A 22,182-nucleotide genomic window follows, 5' to 3' on the forward strand; every position below is an offset into this window, starting at 1 on the left:
GTGTGCTCGGGGCCATGAACAGTGGTCCCCGAGTACCCGTAGTTCCCCGAGGACTGAGAAGAGACGTATCCAGAAGAGGGCGCTCGGGCTATGAACAGTAGTCCCCGAGCACCCAGAGTTCCTCGAGGACCTGAGAAGCCCCTTGCCGGTGGACCCCACAAGGGCTCAACGGTGAGGTGTTAATTGGTGAGAGGTCTGATGCTGCATTTAAGAGAGGGCGTGGCCTGTCACTTCCGACCACTCCCCCCACGCCTGTTGTCAGTCCCTGCCACCACCTGGCAGGAAGGCGTGGGGATATTTAATGCGACGGGTCCCATCGCACGTCACCCTGCGCGGCTTGGAGATATCGTCGCTGGGCTCAAGGCATATCGCCTGCCGCCCTGCTGTGTCAGACCTGCTCTGACCGGGCGGGCACGCGGGGTTGCTCAGCGACTGCCCGGTGGGCCTCCCCTGTTGCGCCCGCTAAAAGGTGGCGTAATGGGCGACAAGACCGGCCAAGGGCGTATTTTCAACCTCTTGTAACATCAAATTGCAGCCCCATGATTGTTGCTTTCCATTTATGGCTCATGGGGACTAGCGCCCTCCTTTCTGGGCACGCCAAGCCTCCCCCGACGGGATAAAAGGGGGGTGCACCTTGGAGAAGAACAGGTCACGACATACGAAGCACGAAGCCGAGTAGAAGCTCAGAGAGATCGGCGCTTGAAGACCGAAGCTCTAGACTTAGACAAAAATCCTTGTAACACAAGAGATCTAGAGAAAGGCATTCCCAGAGCATTAATAGCATACACACGGGAGTAAAGTATTACGCTCTATGCGGCCCGAACCTGTCTAAAATCCATCGAGCATTTACTCCCACTAGCAGCTGATCATCCGTCCCGCCTACATCTCACATACTCTCATTAAAATCCACGTACGAGGTAGATTCAGAATCATCCCCTCGGTCGAATCTCAAACGGGGTCCCTCAGAATCCTCGCTTGAGGAGTTCATCCTCCGACAACGGCACAACCCGATGAGCACAGAGGCTCAATGGGCTACTAGACCTGCAAGAGAACAACTAGCAGTAGCACACACCACAAGAGCATGAAGGTCAGAACACATCCATCAGCAAAGTACAACCGGGGCAGATCCCCACCCTGCAACCCGCATAGGAATCACCGACGACCCGACCGGGGCACAGGTGGTAACATCCGGCAAGCGAGCAGACCAATCTGACTGCCACCACACTACGCCATGGCCAGCCAAAAGTCCAGCTAGGACCACCAGGCCATGCGGATCTGGCAACAGATCAGGCGAACAGAGCGGCCCGACTGGGAGAAGCGCAGGTCCGACCGGAGCAACACTCTACCGGCGGAACCAGCAGGAGCAACAAGCAGCATCGGGCAAGACGCGTGGATCCAGTAGGGAGGAAGTAGATCCGGCAAACAGAAGCGCAACTCCAGTTGGGAAGAAGCAGATCCGTCGAGTAGAAGTGCGGAAACAACCGGAGCAGGCGCAACACACGACAGAGGTAGGGGGAGGGGAGGGGAAGGAAGGAAGGGAGGGGGAGGAAACCGCGACGTCATGAGCGGCGGCCGGATCTAGCTCATTGTGAAAGAGTGGTGGGTTGGAGGTGGAGTCGCCCCCCCCCCCCTGTCGCCAAAGCGGCCGACGCGAGGGGGGGGGGCAAAAAGGTCAGAGGAGACTATCTAAATCTGTAGGATTACTATGCTTATACACAGTAATCCAATTATCATCATCCATGGTTTCCAACCATAAAAACCACTTTCTGATTCCATAAGAAGTATCTGATAGAGGAAATCAGGTATACACATTTTGTTGTTTCAAACTTGAAAGAAAAAGATCTCATCAGTTAATACATTTCAAGAAAGAGCAGGTTTCTGAAATTGTTCCTCCTTCCATTCTGCTCTACGTCAGGAACATCTGATCACACACTATCACCTTGAAAGGTCATGCAAAGAAGCCTCACAGAGGATAAGAACAAAGGATAAACACTTATGTTTTTGCACAAAATTCAGCATGGCAAATCCTGCCAATGGAATATGCAAGCACATAGATTTAACCAGCAACCTCAACATATTTTGTTGTAACAAAATGGTCACTTAGATCTGCCATCATGTCAATCCTTAGAAAATCCAGGCCAGCGTTTCATCAGTTTTTGCAAGACTTTGAGGATGTGGCTACAACCTGCAAGCAAGAGGCCACCTGCACATGCACACTGAAGGTTTTTTCGCCTGAGACCACGAGGATGGGCATGTGGAGCTATCAAAGCCACAAAGCTGCGCGGCAAAAACGATTCTATGCTTGCATTGTACACTCCTTCAGCAAAATCTGGAATTAAAATATCAAGCAGTTTTCGATTGGAAAGAACACTTACTGATCATTGTAACATAGAGATGTTTGGCCATTTGCACTGATTGTATTTCCTCATGGTGGTCTCAAGACACAACTCATAGTTTTAGTATTCCTTAGAATCTATAGATTCAAGGCTCAGACTGCTTCACCTTCTGTTGTGATGTATGATAAGGTTAGGTGCCTAGGCTATGGATATCCAAACCATATATATCCAGAAAATTGGGTTCAGAGTACATAGGCTTAACGGATGGCATGTTCTGAAATGAAGACTTTTACAATACATCTAAATAAGTGTATGTCTTTCATTTTCTTTATCCAGTGATTTAGATTGCTCTAATGATACTCTATCGCCCATCAGTATTATAGGTACTATTAAGGAGTATCATGGGTATCATAAAGGTAGGATTGGAAATAAAAAAACTATAAAAAAACTTGTAAATTATATGTTTAATTAGGGAAGGTCAAAATGTTAGTTTATTCTTCAGATAAGTTTTCACTTGTTCTGTTCATTTCATTTATTATAGTTTCCACACTCCGTCGGTCGGTCAATAATGGATGGTGGTGATCCGAACGGTCAGCCAATGACGTAATTGCCCTAAGGGTATAAAGATAATTACAATAATACCTACTCAAATGGACGGTTGGATCACAACAATAATACTCTCAAACATTTAGTATCATGATGTACTGTAAAGGTTCTCGATGAAATAGCTCACTTTGTTCATAGTACCAAATTTTCAAAACAAGGATGTAAGAAAAAGTTCATGGGAAGTTAGATATTCTTGAAAATTATGAACACTGTTTGTTCAGAATACCAAATTGTGCTTTGCATTCTTCATACAAGAGTGTATGAGTGAGAATCCTTCATACCTGGCTTACATGCATAAAGATTGCCACTTCTCTAGGTTCTCTTATTATTTCTACCTGATCGATTCTCTAATTTTTCTGTTGATTTTTCCTTCGCTCTTTTCCATTTTGTTAATATTTTCTATTTGTGCTGTAGTTAACAGATCTAATAGTTGTTCCTTTGATAATCTGCAGGCTTATTGAGAAGAAAAGGCTAAGGTATCTTCCTACAGTCAGCACCTATCTTAGTTTTCAATTTCTAAATTCCACTCACTCCTTTGTCCGTTTAGTTCAAATTTTGTCGTAATTTTTCGGTTATGGCATGTATTCTAGCATCATAAACTTTTTTTTTTTTACAATAGGACCTATTTTCATGGCCTTCTTTAGAGACAGGGTCGGGCGAGCCGTTTTGTGCGCACCAGCTCCATGCATACCGGTGCGAACGCTCGGACTCGAACGCAGACTGGCTCGAACGCTCACACCGTGCGAGTGCTGTCCTTGCCAACCGGGCGCTACACCAGCACCATGAACTTGTTTCGCACTATTTCTGCTTACTCTAATACAAAGACCAGCATGGCTTGCGCGATAAGTGTTTGACGAAATTACTTTGGTCTGTAGAGCTTTTACTTCTTTTTTATCAGGAGCAATCGATTTCATTAATACGAACACACTGGCAGATTGTTGTTCCGTTGCCATGTCCGGGCATTTGGCTAGTTTATTAAAGAAGAGCGAGCCAGCAAGAGAACAATGCGCCATCTTTGATCGGACACAAAGAGGAGAAATATGTTCATATAAGCATGCTCATGTACATGTTCTCAAACACGATAAGATCAACCAGGGTGACAAAGGCTGAGATATGCTTTTATTCCATGATTAAAGAACAGCCTACGGGAATGCAGCTTCTCTCCCTTGATGAGTGGGTTGCTGCGGGCGATGGCGTCGCCGCCGGCGCCCTTGAAGTCCAAGGTGCAGCCATGCTTTTTCTGAGCCAGCGGTCCGACGAACCCTGTCAGGCCGACCTTTTTCTTGCAGCACGCGCACCGGTTCGGCTGCAGCTTCCTCGCCGCCGCCTCGGGCTTGGAGGACGCGGCGGCTTATGCGAAACCATCAGCCTTCGCAGCAGGAGGCGCAAAAGAGACGCTGGCGGCGGGCGCCGCCACCGCTGGCTCAGCGAGAGCAGGGGCGCCGGTGGTCACCACGTACGGTAGCAGCGGCGGCGGCGGCGGCGGTGGCGGCGATGGCTTCGGACGCCAAGGCGGTGGAGGAGGCGCCCGGCGGCAGCTCAACGTTAAATTGGTTGATGATTTGTTTCCGGTTTCATTTGAACCAATATATCGATCGTGTAGTCCCATGGACACCAATATATACAGTTAATAGATATGTATGGCACCGTGGATATAATGGAAAGGCATCGCTGTCTGTTATATAGTATCTTTCTCAAAGTACATGTGTATAGCTTTAAGGTAATGTTTAATTTGTGGGATGAGATAGGATAGAGTAGATTTATTTTATTTTTTTAAGTTGTTTGGATGAAGAGTCGTGTAATGAAATAGTTTAGAATTAAGAAATATTTTTAAAAAATTTGTAACGGAGTCGTTAAAAAAAATAGTATAACATAATCATCTCACTTCGAACTTGATACTGATGATAAGCTAACTATATTAAAATAGACTTATTTTATCCCATCTACCAAACGAACATATATGTATTAATAGAATTATCTTATATCACCTCACTCTCCAATCAAACACTATCTAAATGTTTGCATGCGAAAGTAGTTTATCTTACTTTACGTCATAGGTAATAAGCTCACTGACATATAGAGCTTACTAAGAGATAGCTCATATGTTAACGATCACATCACTGTGATTTAACGTTAGAGTATCTGGTTTCGTGAATGTGATTTTAGATTGCAACATATATACTAAGTAGCTGGACACGTATTTCACATACGTGAAATCGATCTAAAATATTGCGAACTGAAGAAACAAAAAATAGCATAACAAAATAAAAATTTGCATACATGAAATTCACAATATGTGCATGTAATCTTAGGAGGGAGGAGAATGATAAGTATGTGGTCAGATGGTGAAGAGGATCATATCATTCAGAGTTATCTATTCATAGCAACGGTATAAAAAGGATCAAGATTAGGGGTGGAAATGGATGGCAAGAAATCCGAATTATCCGATTCTGTATCCATTAAAATACGAATATGGATATCTGTATCTGTATTCGTTTCTGAAATAGATACTAAAATTGATATATCCGAATTCGTTTTCGAGATTCGGATTCAAATGTGGATATCCGAATTCGAGATATATCCGATTCGTATCCGTATCTGCCAACCAGGGAACCAAATTTTGCTAAAGTTTTAGAAATTTTAGATATGAACGAAATTCCAACCCAATCAAATTGGAACAAATTTCAGTCAAATTTCATCAAATTTCAGTTAAATTTGATAAAAAAATTTAAATTTCCAAGATGAATTTTGAACAAAATTTCTAAAATTCCGGCCCAATCAAATTAGAACAAATTTCAGTCAAATTTTATCAAATTTCAGTCAAATTTTTTCAAAAATTTAAATTTCTGACCTGAATTTCGAAGATCAAGTAGATATCCAAATGCGGATTCGTATTCGAACTGTCCGATTCATATTCGTATTCGAAGATATCCGAATCCGTATTTGCATTCAGATTAAAATGTGGTAAATCGTACTATCCAAATTTGATTTCATCCTTAATCAAGATGATGACCGATATCGGTTTGTGAGGGGATAAAAACAATTATTGTATAGTACCTTAGTGTAAATATAGCATGATGGAGGAGATCTCCATGGTAAATAACAGAGGAGGTGACGTGCGGGTGGCAATGCACCCTCTGAAGAAACCCAACAATGAATATATAGAAGATAAATATTAGACGTCTTAAAATGTATGAAAGATAAATATTGAACATCTAGATATAGAAGATAAATAATAGAAAATTAGATGTATTTTTAAGAGAAGAAATACGATCTAATTTTATATAGTGACCGTTTGGTAAATAGGGTGTACTATGAAGATCGATATATCTATCAATCTCACATGATCTCTTCCTTTGATAACTAATAAATATATTTCATACTAATTAGTAGTAATTATCTTTATATATTACTATGTTTTTTTATCTATAGAAGGTTACATAATCATAAGAAATGTTCGGACGGTTATCAGTGACATCTTTCCATTGTAGAAATTACAGCGAGATGCTTGCACGACCTATGAAACAAAACGAAGATAATTAATATAGTCCATTGGATGGAGAGAATAGCGGTACATCGATTTATTTGTGTATGGTCTAAGTGGCTATATTTTTTAAGGAAAAATCCAAATAATTTTCTTGAACTATTTTTAGTGTTTGGATAACCTCTGAAGTTTAAAACCATTTATTTAACTCTCCGAACTTTAAATATTGGATCACATAATCTCCTGAAATGATTTACAACAGCGGTTTTAATGACGTGGCTACCATATCACCTGTTTTTGCCATATGGCTAACACGTCATTTCTCTCTCGCGCGTATTTTGAAACCGAGTTAGCTTAGACACTAGTAGAGCTCGTCGCATATGGCCTAAGTCGTCCAGCAAGTACTAATCATTTTTCCTCCACGGGTTTATTCAGCTTGTTCTAACTTTACCTATTTCAATTGCAATGACAGGGCATGCATTTTCTGCAATGAAACTTGTTAAGACAAGACTTTGAAATAAGAGAAAATCTACGATTTGCCATCGAATAACTACTGATTCTACAATTCGCCATCGAATAAATTCTGTTTATTTCTATACCATCGAATAAATGTTTCAGTTCCTTATATGCCATCGACTTCCGATACTACCCTCCGCTACACTGTTCATGAACAGTATGAACAGTACCCGTGAATAAAAAAAGTCAAAAAATATGTCGATTTTTGTGCACACTCTATAATTCATAATCAACCCGTTTTAACTGTATTCATCTAAAAATACTGTATAGAATTCAAACTAAAATTCTTCAAAATGTACTACTTTTGTAACTTCTTACAATTTTTAAGCCTCATAAAAATTTACAAAAAATCTGAGAAAATTTACTAATATTCCTCTAATGTGATGTAATAATTTCTAAAATTATCTCCCGCGGTGAAAAAATTAGTTCTTTGTAATGCACAGTATTACAAAAGTAGCTCATTTTGAGAAATTTTAGTTTGAATTTTACACAGTATTTTTAGGTGAATACAGTTAAAATGGGTTGATTATGAATTATAAAGCGTGCACAAAAATCAACATTTTTTTTTGACTTTTTTTATTCTCAGGTACTGTTCATGAACAGTACAGCGGATGGTATATAAGGAACTGAAATATTTATTTGATGGTATAAAAGTAAACAAAATTTATTCGATGGTGGATTGTAGAATCAGTAGTTATTCAATAGCGAATCGTAGATTTTCTTGAAATAAAATGGGAGATGGGTTGATAAGAAATTGCTTGATAATCTACATTAAGAAAGATACTGCAATAGAGTTCAAATTACCATAAAATTGCTTGAGCGAGCCCAATCCAAGATGTATCATGATGTGAGGATCGGTAACATCCAAAGATATAGGTGAATTCGGACACTTAAAATATAAACTAAAATAGCTCTAAAAACTTCACAAGATATACATATATCAGTTTTTATCTAAATATGCTCTAAATTTATCTAGTGTGTTTACTCTACTGTTTAAAAGAGATTGCAACCTGTCTAGAAAGATAAATTGCAAGAATGTGAATACAAAAGCGTAAATAAGTTAGAGAGAGCAAACTCGGTATAAGAGATTTTTATCTCGTGGTATCGATATCATAAATGACACATGTAGTCCACATTGAAGCTCCACTAAGAATATGCTCCCGGTCGGCGTCCGATCATAACTCTTGAGCCACCAAGGTAAGGCCTCAAGCCGAATGAGCTGCTAAGCCACCAAGGCAAGGCCTCACCATTAGCTTTTCTCCTAGTCGTTTGCCGCCCTAATCACTTTGGAGCTTGAGCCACCAAAGCAAGAGTCTCTACATTCTCGTACACGTGTCTTACCATCGCTCCACACCATGTCAGAGGGTCAACAAGCTTGAGCAATTCTGGCTCAAATTGCCGGTGAGTCACTAAGACTCCAAGGCATCGGCGTACCACTTGATATAAGATAGGATCACTCTTTGATCCCTTCTTTAAGCTACAACACCTAGCTACAACTCACTCTAGGTCTATAAGCACTTCTCTAATTTTGTGTTTAATTGTCTTGGATTATCCCTTTTAGCACTTTGGTGGCTTGAATATCTTCTCAAGTGTCTTTGTGTATTTCTGGACTCTAGCAGCATGCCACAGCTTCAAATGACTGAGTGGACGGGTATTTATAGCCACAAACTCGTACACTAGCCGTCAACCCAACGACTCAGAAAAGCTATTAACACCAGATTGTCCAGTGAGAATAGTAATACAAGTACCAGACAATCTGGTGAGTACTTAGAAACTAGCTGTTGGATTCCACTCAAAGTCATCCTAAACACCGGATATCTCGGAGTATTCTTCAACTACATCACCAGACTATCTGGTGAGTTGTCTTGAGCCAGACCACATCACTTCTTCTCTATACAAAACACTCCGGTGAAAACCTTCTGTGCTCTTCTTCTTAACATCGAGACATTCGGTGGGTTGAGCTTCAAACTTCAACGGCTGATATCTTCTCTGCAAGAATTGCTCCGGTGATAAGGCTTCGATGTACGCAATATGATCATCGGACTATTTGGTTCGTTGTTCTTCATTCTTCAGCATTTGGAAATGCCTCTGCAGAAAATACTCTGGTGATTCTCTTGCACCTACATCATACAATTCGGTGAGTTGAATCTCCTTTTGCCCCAAAATGCCTCTGCTGCACAAATACTCCAGTAGTTCAACAGCAGGGCACCGGACTATCTGGTAAAGCGATCAACCTTCATTTTGCCTTTGGACAAAATACTCGATAAGTTCAACACCCTGAACACCAGAACATCTGGTGAGAACAAATCTCCTAGGATTTCTCTAATTTGATCAAATTTTGTCCTGACTACAATGACTTCTTCATGCATTGTATTCATAAAACATACTAAAATATATACTTAACAAATATGTTAGTCTCGTGGATAATACTGTTATTAATCACCAAAATCGTATACATGCCCTAAAGATATTCCGCTACAATCTCACTAAAGTCACGTTCAAAAGTTATAAAATGGGGCGCCCCAACTTCTAGGATTCAGAGTACCTTCGACCTTGACTTTTATGGTGGCATGTTACGAAAATAGTCACGTTGTACAAAACCACCGAATTTCTAAATTGAGGATGTAACAAAAGGGTTCGTGGAAAGTTAGAAATTCCGGAAAATTTTGAACACTAAGTTGCAAATATATTAAACTTAACACATACTACAATTCTCAACGAAAATCGGGGCATCGCGCCGGATGTCTGTATTTGAGTTGTTTGTCACCAAACACGAGTGGTAAAACTATTTCAGATGCTACTATGATCTTATACAACTAGTGATGTTATTAAATCCTCACAGCACATGGAAAGATGATGCTCAACGGGAAATGGAATTAGGGGGACTGGTATATATCTCAATGCGATAAATTACTGTCTCAAACTGAGTGAGATGACTAGAAATGGTTTGATAAAAGGGGTAGCAAAATTCTGATCCCCAAATGAAACACCACCTAACATTACAAGCTACTTCATGAGATAGATACAACAACCCATTATGACTGAGTCTTGTCATTGTTCGTTATGATGAGTTTAGTCCATGCTAACGAACTAAATTAATATGCAACCGTCCAGATCCTAATTTGCTAACTACTTTTCCTTTTCTTTTGAGGCTACATGATAGACATACAAGAAAAGCAGTATAGCACACACCTATTAGATTTGAACCCTGCCGGATAGAGTCGTACTTCTATGAATCTACTTTGCTTTAGATCGCGCTTTCCACAAACACCCAAATCAATGCATCATACTAATCACTTTGCTGACTTTTAGGACTACGGCCACCTGCCTTCTTCCTCGTGTCCTATAAAGTTTACATTGAAATATTTAAAGCTTAATGAACCATGTTGTCCTCTTAGGCCACTCCTAATGCAAATGCAAATTTCTTATAGCAATATCTATCACATTCCACGTCATATAGACGTTAATGTAGAAATTAATGTAAAGTTTCTTGCACATCTTAAAATATATGTCCACATCCAATCTTCTATTGGTACTCATTTATTTGCTTGTTTCATGCAAAACATGAAGATGAATATTGAGCACCACAATGAATATATTGGTTTGTTTCTTGTGTTGGATATTGTACATAGATTGTTTCTTTGGGAAGAAACTAGCTTCAACTCTTTTCTTTAATTCATTGCTACCTTATAAAAAATCATATGTAGCATGGTCATTTAGTGTCTAAGAAACAAGCCAAGATGAAACATTGGAAGTGGCATTAAATCTCTTCCGTCCATGTGCTAAATTCTCTCGAGTCATAAAAGAATTCCAAATCAATTCATTCATTTTGTTTCATGACACTATCTTACCAACAGATTAATCATCACTAACCGTAGACCAAATCCAGTTCAGTTCATCTTTCCATAAATTTCAAAGCCCCCAAAATAGCAAATTTTGGCACCACACCTTCACCATTTGCTATTTTTTCCCCTTCAAATGGCAGTTGCTTGCCGATGGCCATCGTTTCCGCCACTTTTCCCGGGAAAATGCAGCCGGCCAATCCCCTCCTTTCCCTCCCATTCAAATAAATAATTGATAATTAAATTAAATTAAATTAAGTTAACCACGTCTCCTCCTATTTACTTGACCCTAATCAAACTTGGCCTCCATTTCTCCCCCCTTCGCCATGCACGCCATGGAGCCGCTGCCGCCGCCGCCGCCGCTTCTTGCCTGCCTCCTCCTGCTCCTCCTCGCCGCTGCGGTGGCGCCGCCGGCCGCGGCCGTCTGCGTTCCGCGCAAGCCCGGCTCGCCCGGGAAGCCCGGACGCCCCACCGGCCCCACCCCAGTGCCGCCGCCGAAGCCGAAGCCAACGCCGCCCGCGCCCGCGCCGCCGAAGCTGACGCCGATCATCCCGGGAGCCGACATCGTGAAGAGCATGTGCCTCAAGACGGATTACCCCGACGTGTGCCTGTCGTCCATCGCAAAGCTGCTGCAGCCGCCGCCGCCGCCGGGCGGGAAGCGTCTGGACGGCGCGGGCGTGCTGCGGCTGGCGATGAGCGCCGTGCGCGGCAAGGCAGCCGAGGCCAAGAACGCGGCGGGCGCGCTCGCTGCCAACCCCAAGACGCCGCCGCTGGCGCGGGGCCCGCTGCAGGACTGCGTGGAGTCGTACGACGACATCGCCTACAGCCTGGACAATGCCGAGAAAGCCATGGCCGGCGGCGACAGGGACACCACGGGGACCATGCTCGACACCGTGCGCACCGACGTGGACACCTGCGACCAGGGCTTCGAGGAGCGCGAGGAGCTCACGCCGCTCATGGCCAAGCACGACGCCGAGCTCGCCAAGCTCGCCAGCAACTGCCTCGCCATCGCCACCGCCGCCGGCCTGCGCTAGATCGATCGATCGTTCATCCATAGCTGCGCTAGCACCTAGACAACAACAATTACACCGTATACGCGTACACCTCGTCGCGTCGAAGAAGCTTGGCTGATGCACGAAGCTTGTGTATCCATCTCCCTAGGAAGAACATGTAGTTAGTGGAAGCCTTTCGATTTGTGTCCGATTTTAATCTTGCAACCTCCAATCTTTATTTGTGTTTCCCTCTTTAAATTCCTTTTATCTTCAGTCCTCGATAGAAATATGAGGAAGAACTACTATCTTTGCATTAAGAAGATGAAAATACAAGGGCTTTTACAACGCGATAGATGCGCGTCGAGTTTCGTTTTCAATCTAGATGACTTGAGAAATTCTAATATCATGTAAATTAATTCGCCCTCTAAAAGGTTTGGGGGCTTTTGGGATTTTAGGTACGAATAGGGTTTTGAAAATGATTAGGTGGTCCAATATAAGTTTTCTAAATGTTTCAAATACTTAAAACATGATTTTAAAATACTATAATGCTTATGTATGCTCCGCGACTGAATTAAGATTTTAAAGTCATAACATGTAGCTGGGCAGCGCCAAACTTTCACAGGCAAGCTAAAGTTTGATACAGAACCAAGTGATGACCAAATCTCACGAGCACGCCAAATTTTGGAATGGTTTGCATCAATAACCAACCAAACACACCCGTAGACCCCACAGGGATTTGGTTAGCCACTGCATACACGTTGGAGAAACCATCCACGAGGGAGCTGGTCACCTTGTGCATTTGGGGAATTTGGCATGAATTTTCCACAAGGGTTGGTCTCCTCATTGAGGCTCCGAGGTACAAGCGTTGGGATGTCGTGTGGGGGAGGAGATCGTCCAGCGTCCATGGTGGTGGGTTGTTGCTGCCGGCATACAGGATTGCCAAAAAGGAGGCGATACGATGAATCACGGAGGTGAGGCCGCGCTGTGTGGTTGTGTGGAACGGTTCCCGACCTTGGAAGGAGTTGCTTCTTTCCCTGATAGATTAGGGTGGATCGGACCCAGAAGTTTCCTACCCACGACCTATCTAAATACTTGATTGGGACACACCGGGAGATTTTCCACACCTAGGTTTTACACATGGGTTAGGCCTTGATCCCAGCCCACCTAAACGAGGCCTGAGAGAGCAGTCAATCCTCATAGTTTCTGGTTTCCTGTAATTTAGGCATGTTGATAGAGAGCCATATCTATATGTGAGTTTTCTCCAATCATGCAGGGTGCTGGTCTACTTCTAGAGAAAACTCATGCAAGGTCTGAATATATGTGAGCTGACAGAGGTGGAAGAATCAACTTCTAACGGCTGATTACTGTAGATTGATTTTGTGGGAGGCCATTGATACGTTGGCATGTGAATTTGACAGGGACGACCTTTCCGATGTCATAAAACAGGGTACACTACTGCATGCCTCTGTTTCTGCAGCGTGTGCCAATGCAGAGTTTCTGCGTTTAGTTATAACTGCTGGAAGACAATGAAGAATATCACAACATTTTATTTAGGCTCTGTTTGGAATTAAAAAACTTTGTAGGCTTTATGTTATTGGGTATGTGTCAAATATTATTATATGAGTACGATTATGTTAGAACTTGAAGTTGTAATTAATAGTATATGGTAGAGTTGGAGTTGTACTTTTGTAACGTGTCCTCATAAATATGAGAGGATTGTTGTTGTAATTGTATGAAGACATAGCGATAAGCTCGTGAGAGTATGTTGGCGGTTCTACTAGGATCCTAATAGTCGGTGTTGTAACTGTGAGGAGAAGTGCTCATAGTCATGTATCGAGATGTAAGTTTTAGTTGAATCTTATCGACAAGCATCACGTCTTCGATGTCATATATGATCTTGCATATTTATCTTGGTAGATTCATATTACTATGCAGGCTAATTTTTCTAACATATGTGGATTTTGTAGTGATTGCTGCAAAATCTTGTGTGGGATTCTTCTGCTCTAAATATGGCCTAAACGAAACATATTTATGAACATCTGAATAATATAAAATCAGTTCTTGCAATATCTTACGCGAAATTCCTGCATTCCAAACGCAATGTTAGAATGCAAATGAAGTATGCACAGACATCTGAATAATATAAAAATCACCATTGAAAGGCTAAGTACATGTCTTCACCTCACACTCTCTCTTTAAGAAAAGGCATGATCTCCGTCTAGTCACTGTTAGCAAGAAAAAGGGAAGGCATTCAGCTTTCTCATGTCTCAGTAATGTGGTAATGCTTCCAAATATAAGTCTGATGTGCTGGGACATTTCCAAACTAGACCAAATTTCTTTTTTATTTGAGCAAATGTAAACATATTACTCATACGATGAATCTTCTATTGTGAATTGTGATAGCCAAAATATATAGTTTTTAATTCAATCCATAATTGTGGGTTTTATTACACGAGAAGAAAATTATGATGTCTGTTTCCGTAATTCCGATAAAGTATAGGTACTAACGTGAAAGTACACTGAAAATTACACTGCACCATACGTCCTCCGGGGGATCTTACTTCATGTTATATTTGGATCGCAAATGAATAGCCAAGATTTAGTGTTACCGTATCTCGTGAACAGTGATTATCTGCAAATTATCTCCCATAAATACTGTTCCTCACTGACTTCATTGTGCTCCGCCTCCTCCTCGGCGTCCGAACCCAAACCAAGAAACCGTTCTTGACCTCTGGCTCCTCATCCACCACGGCGGCGGCTGCGGCGAAGATCATGTAAAGCTCGTCGGACCGTCTCAGATCCTTTCGTGGCGCTGCTCGTTTCGGGTTCTGCAGCTATTTTTTTTCTTGTAGGTCTCTCTCCAACTATTTCCCCCAATTTCGGGTTCTTGATCTATCTACGAAGCAGTCGGATTCATCAGCGAAAAGTTCATCTTTTGGGGGGCAATCCTCGTAGATATTTACTGTTTACGATCCGTGCAATAATTCCACGGCTCATGGTTTCTTTCCCCTTTCTCCTCACGTCTAGATTCCGGTCGGATGGAAGGCGGTGACGGCCCCGGATTCGACAGCGCGCCCATGAAGAGGCGCCGAAGCAGCGGGGCGAGGCGGCCGAGGCAGGACGGCGGTCCGGCCGCGGAGCCGCGGGACAACACCTCGCCTTCGTCGTCGTCGATGTCGCCGAGGAGCGGCTCAAGGAGGCTGTTGCCTTTGGATGAGAACGCCGCCGGTCCCGACGGAGGGCTCCAGAGGCGAGAGTTTCACCTGAACGCTCCTTCGCCGGAGCGTGTGACCCATGGGGGTAACCGGCTGCGTTCCGAGGCCGCGGGCAGTAGCTCCAGAAAGAGTGAGAGTAGCCATGGTGCTCATGTGTCTGAGGGGAATCGTGGTTCGTCCTCCACCGGTGACAAATCACGGAAGTTGAAGCTCAAGATCAGTCGTAACGTGTTATCGAAACCAAACCCTGATACGTCGTCAGATTCCAGGTCTTCGCCTGCGAAGCCTCCACGGCCAGGAGATTCACAGCACCAGCAAAAGCATGGTAATCTGGTAAGTGCCTAGCAGTATGTGTTTATTTTGTAGTGTACTTGCACCTGCACCTAATTGGCGCATAAATTGTTTCGATAGAAGTCTAGCTGCCTTCTGAAAGCAAGCTCTGTAATGGAAAACTAGCCGATTTTGTGAAGACATAAACAGATTTGCAGAGATGTGTGCACATGCAGTTTCAACTGAGATTGATTTTAACTCGACATCTAGGTTTAGCGCTTGTTCTAATTACTCTTTTCCAAGTGATCACCTTATCTGGGTCTTTTTTAATATCTTCTTTTGTTTACTCCAAGATGCTACCTGCAATTGATAACTGATTCAAAAGGATGAATTACTTGTAGACTGAAGGCAGAAAAGATCCCGATAGGTCAACCTCTTCGCGAGACAAGAAAACCAGAAAAGAGAGGTCAATTGAAGAAACATTGGCTCAGGAACAACCAGCCAAAGTTCAGAGAGAACTGCCTTCAGAACCTCTCCGGAAGAGTAGGAGGATTGCTAAGAAATCCATCTTGGACAGTGAGTTAGATGAGGACTATGATACAAGTAACCTTGAAAATCTTGGAACTCCTGAAGACATGGAGGGTCACAATCGTGGGCATAAAAACAAAGTAGAAAGTAGCTCTAAGAAGAATGCCTCGAAGAGAGTGAAAAATATGAGCAAGGTATATGAGGTCGATAATGATTTTTTTACTTCCAGATCTAGTAGAGATGGCAAGAAAAGGTCAAGAGAATCAACGGATGGTGATAATACTGAAGAGGAACCTACCTCTGATAGCGAACTTGATGCCGAAAACAAGAAGCAAAAACCAGTCAATGAATCACCCGCCAATGTTAGAAGTGAACCTCTCACAACACGTCGCCGTGCCCTTCAATCATGGATGGATGGGAGCAGCAATAGCACTGTTGAGTTTCCTGATGGTTTACCTCCAGCTCCTTCGAGAAGTACATACTATCCCTTGCTGTCTTTGTTATCCATGGGAATTTGATTAGAAAGATCCACCTTCATTCTTCTGTTAAATGCATTCGAAACATCTTTCTGTTGAACCAGGTAAGAAGGACAAGCTTTCTGAAGAGGAGATGCTTGCAAAGAAGGCCGAGGCTGCTCAGCGGCGCAAGATGCAAGTGGAAAAAACTACTAAAGAAAGCGAGGTAGGAGAAATATTTGGTCACCTTTTAATCTTCCTTGAAATGCTTCGATTTCAAGAACTTGTCAGTTATGTATAATCTCTGCAGGCTGAAGCTATAAGGAAAATATTGGGCCTGGACTCTGACAAGAAGAAAGAAGAGAGGAAGCAAAAGGAGCGAGAAGAGAAGGTCCGTTGCATCATTTCATCTTGCTCTGTTGAGCTCACTAGTGTTCCACTACTAGCAGTAGCAGCTTTCTGAAAAAATCTCTTCACACAGGAGCGGGCTACCAGAGCACAAAACCTTGCTGCTAGCTCAATCCGCTGGGTCATAGGGCCCACCGGAACCGTTGTTTCATTCCCAGATGCAGTAGGCCTCCCCAGCATCTTCAACTCCAAGCCTGTCAGGTAATCCTCACAACCTTTGCATTTTCTCTCTCTAACAAACTGCAACTGCTAAGAACACATACCTCACACCATATTGTCTTGTCTTCGTGACACGCAGCTATCCTCCCCCAAGAGAGAAATGTGCTGGGCCGTCATGCACAAACGCTTACCGGTACAGGGACTCCAAGCTGAACCTCCCCCTCTGCAGCCTGAAGTGCTACAAAGCTGTCCATGAGAAAGCCTGATGGGATTCTGGAAACATGACGAGTTCATCTCGCAACCATCAAGTTCTAGCCAATGAATGGTTGAAATAAGACATGGGTGATTTTTCCTGATGGTGCACATTTGTGCTTGACTTCTAAAAGATGCAATAAGCGCCTGTATAAATGTATAACTACATATAGATTTGTGTGTAGAGCTCTAGAAGATTTTATTTGGAGGTTATGATGAGATGTACGGGATGTTATCCCACGATGCCTGTGTTGCAGATATTAGACATACATTCATGTAATGAAATAGCAGAATAAATTTGTTTTTTTTTTATTTTCTTCCTTCAGCTGGTCATGCATACAGTTTCATAAGGTAGAAAAGAAAAGTCGAATGATAATGGATCATCAAGGTTTAAAAGGAACTTTTACTGTAGTACAGGAATCATAGAGTACCACTACCTGTTGAAGCTGCAAAAAAATCAAGGTTTAAAAGGAACTTTTACTGTAGTACATGAATCATAGACTATCACTACTTGTTGAAGCTGAAAAAAAGAACTTCATTTTATAAAAAGAAGGGGCATTCCGAGAATTGAACTCGGGACCTCTCGCACCCTAAGCGAGAATCATACCACTAGACCAAATGCCCTTTTGTATGTTTTGCTTTTAGATAACTTTTTATTATTTTTCTGGAGTACCCTTTGCTGTTTGCAGCTTTGCCTATGCAAAGCAGAATGCAAGCTCTTGAGTTGCAGCGCATTTGCAGTCACACAAGGCACAGGTCAACCATGCAAAAGGGGTCATTTCAATTTTATGAAGATATTATTATATTTCAGAATCTGATAATATTGGTCCTGATAAACCCCTCGAATTTGTAGAGTAAGGTTCAGACGTTTATCCATAATAGAGGAGTGGCCCCCCACCAACCAAAGCAAGTAGACAGCCACGATTTATCCCAGGTGAAAATAGAGATATCTCCTATATTACCTATAATATGTGAAAATATGGATGTAGTTTTATAGTCATTCAATCTTAATACTACATGAAGAACATAAGTTTGACAAAACCGAGCACAGATATATAACCTCGTAGCAGCATAATATAGTTTTAAATACGTGACCTGTATATTGAATACGTAAATCTTCTAGGAGCTATTCAGCGCCAGCCACTGAGAACCACGTCTTGATTGGGAGATTAATTGAGGTAGTTTTACTCTCTTTTCCACTGAAGATCAAATTTCAGATTTATTTATTATGTGTCTTGTTAAGTAAAATTTTCATTAGTGATAGCGTGACATAACCGTCGACGAGATACCTATGTGATTTTATCATTTTTTAAATTTTATATTTACAGTCTTCAGTAAGTGTTGTACGTGTCTGTGCACGCGTGTTAATGTGAGTTACTATTTGTAATACGGAGTAGTGTTTTTTTTTTTAAGTCAGCGCCAGCCACTCGCTCGCGAATAGGTGGCGTTTAAAGGGCGTCTCCGCAAAAACGCCACACCACACGGATCGAACACAAGGCTCGGTTCCTCTCGCGGCGGCGGCGCAGGCATCTCCCTCCTCCTCCTCCTCCATCTCCGGCAAGGTGAGCTCCTCTCTTCTTATCGCTCGGATCCCTTCTTCCTCAGCGCCCGATCCAAGCCCACGCTCTTGCTCGCGGGCCCTTTTTTTCAGTTACAGGAAGAATTCCCCTTGATTTGGTTGACCCCCTCTGGATCTGACTCCTCCTCGGTGCCTGCGTGCTGGGTTCGCGCGGCGGATCCATTCCGGTGGGGGTTTCGAGGGCTTGCAAGGCGAGGGATTTAGCTTGTCGTATGGATTAGGGGGGCGGATAGGGCGTCTCTGGTTTTTATTCGTGGGTTGAAGGACGCAAGGTCGCCTGCCATGGCGTGATGGGAGTGTACCCGTCCGTCCTGTGCGAACAGTTCTGGTGTTTTCATTCATATGCGCTGCTATCTGTTGACCTGTGATGCAAGGGCTATCGGGTTGATATTGGGATGTTAATGGTATAAGAGAAATGGTGGTTTCTTGCAAGGAAAATGTTGCGTAGTGCCTATGGAAAGCGATTTCTTTTGACGTGTTGTATCCTTTTCTATTCAGTCTTTGTGGCTGCCCTACAATCCGGATGCAGCAGGGCTAGGCTATAATACGCATAGGAATATAGCTCTGTTACATGATATTAAGGGCGTAACCTATGTCTTCGAGACATCGCCTGATGGGGTTATTACTTTAGGGTTTTGGGGTCTAGCGTGCTTTCAGGTTGCCGCCGGTTTATCTTCCGTTCTATCTTTAAGGCTTTGCGTCTTAGTTGAAGATGTTTTGCACTTCTTAGGCAATGTCCAGCGTGTGTAGGCAGTTTAGCCTCTAAGCTGGGCCCAGGATCCCCTGGATGTCTTCTAACCTAGCACAAGTTTCTCCAATGTGTAGAAATTGTTTCACTTACAACAAGTTAGAAGACCTTATCAGCTTATCTGTTGCCTTCCATTTTCTTGTAGCTTCTAGGATTCATAACATTTAGGAAGGGTGTAATCTTTGTACTAAGCATAAGCATTTGGTACATGAATACATCACATGTTGTCACTGTGATTGCACCATATACACCTGTGATCCCTTATATTACTCGTTCGTTTTACTCTTGCAATAAGATGCATCTAGCGTTCCGCCGTTCCTGTGACTGCACTATGTATATACCTATACTTGTATGTGTAATAGCTGAGCGATCAGGTGGCATTATATGTTTATGAGGTGTAAATATTGGAAATTGCTTGCTGATGCTGGCCTGTAAACTGTGGGTAAGGTTCCTCGGCCTGGTTCTTGCATCATTGGTTGTGTCATTGTTCTAGCACTAGGCACAGGCATATATTTAGGTCACTAGAGCTTGTACCTGTAGATTAGTTGTTGTTTCACTATAAGCGTATCATAGCTACCTTCCAGTCCTTTCCTATCCCAAAGCATAAACTGCTCCTAGTGCAACCTCACCAAAGTCTCAAGTATACATCATATTTCTGAATGCCCGGGTTTTGCTTTGTTAGCAGTCTGATTTGTTTTATATTTCACAAATAAGTCAATGTGCTGTGTATTTTTGCTCCGGCTCATTGAATTTAAGTGATCAGCTTAATGGTCTTTCATGGACTTGTCTATGATTCATTGAATTTAAGTGCTCATACTTGGTCTTTTTTGGTCCGTTTCTATAGCTAATTGAATCAAATTGAGCTTGCCTTGTGTTACATTTTTAAGTTTAAGTGAGAATGCTCGTTGGTCCTTGTTGAGTGTGTCTGTAACACCTAAAATTCGCGTCAAGATGAAGAAAAAGGCCCGCTGGAACTCAGTATGGTGGCCTGATAGCTTATGAATTCATTTATTGTTTAGTAGATGACGAGTCAATGATGCAGCCTTGCACAAGTCTGATAGTGTTGTCTGTTTTGATTATATGCTTGTTAGGTAGTGGATAGTCTGAGCTCTCGCAATTGCATATGTTAGGATGCTGATATTTTTAACATGATTTGATGATGAGTGATAAGGAAATTCCTCCCAACTATTTCACTTTGCAGCATTTGCGGCTTTGTTTGATCATGATGGCTGTGTTTTTAGGTCTGAGTGGCAGGTTAGGTGAAGGGTACTTGGTGTACATTTGTCTTTTAATAGAAGAAGCAGTGATTGATTCCATTATTGGAAGTGTTTCTTGTGTGCAATCACACCCTGTACTGTTTCTGAATAACTGTTGGCTTTGCTTAGCTTTATATACCATTTTGCATATTGAGTGCTATTCCTTACTGATTCTTAATTTCTTATTTTAATCTATCCCATTTTTACCTCATTACTATACCGTTTTGGGTCCACTTTTGATAGTATAATCACCTCAACGTCCCTTGTAGGTGTGACTAATCATATAATGTGAATGGGCCAATATGTGTTATGCTGTATGTATATGTCTGCATTTATTAATAGTTTCTTTCTACCTTAGTGAAGATATGCTTTATGCCTGTTGCCCCTACGAATCATCTCACAGAATCTTCTCCATTTCTTTCAGGCATTTTGCATCTGACCTCAACAACAAGCCAATGGCAGGTGGCAGGGTTGCACATGCTACCCTCAAGGGCCCGAGCGTGGTGAAGGAGATCTTCATTGGGCTCACCCTTGGGCTGATCGCTGGTGGCATGTGGAAGATGCACCACTGGAACGAGCAGAGGAAGACTAGATCCTTCTACGACATGCTCGACAAGGGCCAAATCAGCGTTGTCGTTGAGGAGTAGTTTTCATGTGTCAAATCTGAAGTTGTCTAGTCTTTGTTTTTGCCCAGTTCTTTCTGAAACTCTCTGGAGAGCATGACGAAGTGAATGCTGTGGAGATTTGTCATGAAAATAAGCTTAACCATTTGAGAACACCAGATTTTGTTGAATTTCCGTCCTTTTCATGAATATTTTAAACGTGTTCGTGTCATATCAAACAACTTGGTACTGTATTGCTTCCACTTGTCATCAATCTGATCTAGTTTTACATATATTTATGCCATCTTTTTTAGAGTGATTATGCTTTGTGTTCACCCCTTTTTCTATGACTGGATCGGTGGGTAACCTAACAAGTCAGTTCTAATTTGTGTTTGACATAATCGTGAGTGGATCAAGCGCTATAACTCTTGACCTGTTGCACGCCCAGCTGGTGCCCTTTTATTAGGTGATGTCACTGGTTCGGTTAAGATAAATTTTTCAAAGTTTTCTTGTGCCTTTCACCGTCATTTTCGCACGCGTCATGGATGTAGTGATGACTCCATTGATTGATGCCTGATTCATTTTGCTTTGATCACGGTAGCAAGTGTTAATATTTTCTTGTTTAGTAGGTGAAGGAAAAAAAGGGTGATGCATGCATGCTGATGCAGTAATACATATTGTTATGTGTTTGTTTGTTCCAGTAAAAAAAGAGACGTGTTTGCATGTGACTGCTTCGATGCCAAGCAAGAAATCAAGCAACATATAAGACACAGCTTTCAGCAGACAGAATCAAGTGAAGAACTTTGGAACAGAAGATCTCCTTTGCTTTGATTTGAGCACTTTAGATGTTAGTTTGCACAAGTTGCAGACAGATGCCTTTCTCCTTGCTTTGAGATTTGATATGAGCTCACAACTTCTGTGATTTGAGAGGTGA

General features: G+C 42.4%; 3 protein-coding genes and 1 non-coding gene across 5 annotated transcripts; 3 read left to right on the forward strand and 1 right to left on the reverse strand.

The window, feature by feature from the left end:
- Positions 1 to 11,116: 11,116 nt before the first annotated feature.
- Positions 11,117 to 12,022, forward strand: LOC133905397 (pectinesterase inhibitor 10-like). Its single transcript, XM_062347154.1, has one exon. It carries the CDS (start codon positions 11,120 to 11,122, stop codon positions 11,816 to 11,818), a length of 699 nt encoding a protein of 232 aa, XP_062203138.1. The 5' UTR covers positions 11,117 to 11,119; the 3' UTR covers positions 11,819 to 12,022.
- Positions 12,023 to 14,420: 2,398 nt separating this feature from the next.
- On the forward strand, positions 14,421 to 17,371 carry LOC133904895 (uncharacterized). 2 transcript variants are annotated; one of them, XM_062346537.1, is made up of 7 exons: positions 14,421 to 14,628; positions 14,804 to 15,324; positions 15,663 to 16,263; positions 16,370 to 16,470; positions 16,555 to 16,635; positions 16,726 to 16,853; positions 16,951 to 17,371. In XM_062346537.1, the coding sequence occupies exons 2-7, from the start codon at positions 14,815 to 14,817 to the stop codon at positions 17,075 to 17,077; spliced, it is 1,548 nt and encodes a 515-aa protein (XP_062202521.1). In that variant the 5' UTR covers positions 14,421 to 14,628; positions 14,804 to 14,814; the 3' UTR covers positions 17,078 to 17,371. The 2 variants fall into 2 exon arrangements, with proteins under 2 accessions (XP_062202521.1, XP_062202520.1); XM_062346536.1 differs by having other exon boundaries at positions 14,421 to 14,624.
- Positions 17,372 to 17,615: 244 nt separating this feature from the next.
- On the reverse strand, positions 17,616 to 17,687 carry TRNAP-AGG (transfer RNA proline (anticodon AGG)). The gene has a single exon. It is a non-coding gene; the product is annotated as a tRNA-Pro (tRNA).
- A 796-nt stretch (positions 17,688 to 18,483) lies between these two features.
- LOC133905236 (cytochrome c oxidase subunit 5C) lies at positions 18,484 to 21,541 on the forward strand. Its single transcript, XM_062346969.1, has 2 exons — positions 18,484 to 18,625; positions 21,071 to 21,541. The coding sequence occupies exon 2, from the start codon at positions 21,102 to 21,104 to the stop codon at positions 21,291 to 21,293; it is 192 nt and encodes a 63-aa protein (XP_062202953.1). The 5' UTR covers positions 18,484 to 18,625; positions 21,071 to 21,101; the 3' UTR covers positions 21,294 to 21,541.
- The last annotated feature ends 641 nt before the right edge of the window (positions 21,542 to 22,182 follow it).

This window comes from Phragmites australis, chromosome 22 (genome assembly GCF_958298935.1).
Source record: "Phragmites australis chromosome 22, lpPhrAust1.1, whole genome shotgun sequence".
In the NCBI taxonomy this organism is placed as follows: Eukaryota; Viridiplantae; Streptophyta; class Magnoliopsida; order Poales; family Poaceae; genus Phragmites; species Phragmites australis.

Bases quoted from the DNA above. Each gene is read 5' to 3' on its own strand.
- LOC133905397 (XM_062347154.1), top strand. From the start codon at position 11,120: ATGGAGCCGCTGCCGCCGCCGCCGCCGCTTCTTGCCTGCCTCCTCCTG.
- LOC133904895 (XM_062346537.1), top strand. From the start codon at position 14,815: ATGGAAGGCGGTGACGGCCCCGGATTCGACAGCGCGCCCATGAAGAGG. The intron at 15,325-15,662 runs GTAAGTGCCTAG...AATTACTTGTAG, and splicing joins AGCAAAAGCATGGTAATCTG to ACTGAAGGCAGAAAAGATCC. The intron at 16,636-16,725 runs GTCCGTTGCATC...CTCTTCACACAG, and splicing joins AAAAGGAGCGAGAAGAGAAG to GAGCGGGCTACCAGAGCACA.
- LOC133905236 (XM_062346969.1), top strand. From the start codon at position 21,102: ATGGCAGGTGGCAGGGTTGCACATGCTACCCTCAAGGGCCCGAGCGTG.